The sequence below is a fragment of the Gavialis gangeticus genome, unplaced genomic scaffold, assembly GCF_001723915.1.
Source record: "Gavialis gangeticus isolate Ggan-Ray unplaced genomic scaffold, GavGan_comp1, whole genome shotgun sequence".
NCBI classification, from domain to species: Eukaryota; Metazoa; Chordata; order Crocodylia; family Gavialidae; genus Gavialis; species Gavialis gangeticus.
The window spans coordinates 46,615,700-46,618,024 of NW_017728995.1; the positions used below are offsets into that span (position 1 = coordinate 46,615,700).

The window sequence follows — 2,325 nt, forward strand, 5'->3', positions numbered from 1 at the left end:
GTGATTTTGAAGTCTAATTTCATAGAATCTTTTGGGGACAGAAACAAGAGTTGCAATTTCTACTGAAAAATTAGGACCATCTCCTTTTTAGTGTCTTCAAACATTTCCTTTTCTAGCTCTGCAGGCTTCCTGGATAGCACAGTTCAAATGTGCTATTGCCTTAAAACTGAATGTCTCATATCCATCATCAAGCGTACTTTCTGGCTGAGATCAGCCATACGTATCAGCCCCATGTTATCTACTTTTGCTGACCTGGGTTGAGCTCCTGCTTTGGGTTCATCTCTGCCAGAAATAGTATTGTAGTTTTATACAGGTTCAAGACAACTGAATATTCTGAAAGCAGTCTGCCTGAGAAATTATTATGATTCTTCCAAAATGTGGACTTTTCCCCTTAAAATGAAATCAGCAGGAGGACTAGAATCATGAAGTGTTGATATTCAGTCCAGGGCAAATGACAGATTTACATTCTAGCATCTCACAGTCCCACAAAGCTAGAACAAGGAGTTTTTTACCCTTGAAAGGGAACTCCCAGACCTTCATGAGGCTGCAGGGCACTTGGTCCAGTAGTACTAGATTTTAAACTTGCAGTATTTGTAAATAGGTTTTCTGTGAGTGGTGCATGTTTTTGTGTAGAACCTCATGCAGATCTTATAATCAGTTTAAGAGCAGGTGACTGGACTTTCCAACTGCAAATGAAGGCAGGAGGACTTGTAAATTCCACAAGTCCTGTAATTCTGGCTGAAGGGATTAAAAAGCACCTTAGTTTTATTAGCTTGGATTTTTTTCTTTTTTTATTGAAATAAACAAGGAACTGAAATAGAAAATCTTTCAGTGCCAATAACTGCCCTAGACCTTACTCCATTGAAGTTGCAGTGCCAAAAATGTGGGAGTGGGGGAAGGAAGAACAGCTGGGGCACCAAGCTGGTGCCTCATTGACAAAGTAAACCTCTACAACTCCCACACCCCCTCCCCACCTCCCCTAGGCAGGATACATCAGAGGCTGGCGATTAGGAAGAGAGGCTCAGGAATGGCCGGGAGCAGCTCAGAGTAGGTCTGAACGCCCCTCACCCCAAGATCTGTTCTGGGCTTGCCCAGGATAGAGAACTTAAGAGTGGCTCTCAGACATGCAGTTTGGGCTGCCTCAGGTCATCATTTTACTTGATTACCACCTGTCTCTTGTCAGCAGCGGACCGAGAGTCAGGACAGAAGCAACACAGACCTGCGTATTGGTTCTCAATTCAGATAGCATTACCCTGCTTCTCACTGGCTACAGAGGATTTGAGTGCTTGCAGGGCAGGAGGCAGTTCCTGGAGATCTTCCCTGTACTACCCTGCAGCAAGGCTTAGGGTAATACTTTCCTAAACACTTGGGTGATTTAGGGCCTTAATTTCCAGTGAAATCTTATAGGGCTTAGGTGCTCTTAAAAATGCTATGCTTTGTGCCAGTATTACCAGCAGTGGTTTTGTTTAGGTCCGCCTGGCAGTGCTGGCCCTCCTGGAGAGATCATCTTTGTGAAGGGAGATCCAGGCAACTTTGGCATTCCAGGGGCAAGAGGGTTTCCTGGCCAACCAGGCCAACAAGGAGCCAAAGGCTTTCCAGGAAAACAAGGAAGAGAAGGCCTACATGGTATGATTTAATTTGTTTCAGTGAATACCTGCACACTCATGTGCCAGACCACACTCCACAGAGGCATGTGCAGAGTCCACTTCTTGCCAACTGAAGGGAGAGTGTCAGGCATCTCTTGGCACTGCCGTTATCATGGATCTGTGCATGGGGAAAGGTCAGGGCAGAAGAGGATGCACACTGCGATCCACCAAACAGGATGCAGCCAGAAAATAGTTCTGTCTGAGGCACTGTTGATTTCCTTTTTGGAGCATCCTCTGATTTTGGGTGCCCTCTGGCTAGGAGAGGTTTGTAAGTTTGCCAGAGTAAACCCTGGCAGAAAGCTTCAGTTGAGTTCCATTGCCAGACATCTGAGAGAGGCAATGAAGGTGATAACATCGTCAGCATTAATGGCTTTGTACTTCCAGCAGATTTCTGGGACTTGTAAAGAATACAAGGTCTAGATTCCCCACTGTTATGATAGGGAGAGTGAATCCAGAGAGTGCCATTCCCCTCCTACCTCCAAAAGGAGGAATTACAGGAAATACCACGAGGCTTTTCCCTGTGTGCACAAACTGGTTCCAACTATGCTATGTTACTCAAAACATGGTCAATGATCCAATGTCTCACCTTATTGTGTGTCCTGTGCCTTCAGTTCCCTTGGGTGATGCTGTATTTAACTGCTTGTTATGAGTAAATCTTTCAGTAATATCAGTGACCCCA

The 2,325-nt window shown here is 45.1% G+C and overlaps 1 protein-coding gene across 1 annotated transcript in view; it reads left to right on the forward strand.

The window, feature by feature from the left end:
- COL4A4 (collagen type IV alpha 4 chain) overlaps positions 1-2,325 on the forward strand; it is a 183,852-nt gene that overhangs the window by 142,810 nt on the left and 38,717 nt on the right. The window contains exon 41 of the mRNA XM_019503074.1: positions 1,471-1,626. Coding sequence (XP_019358619.1) covers positions 1,471-1,626 — 156 coding nt within the window. The remainder of the gene's footprint in view (positions 1-1,470; positions 1,627-2,325) is intronic.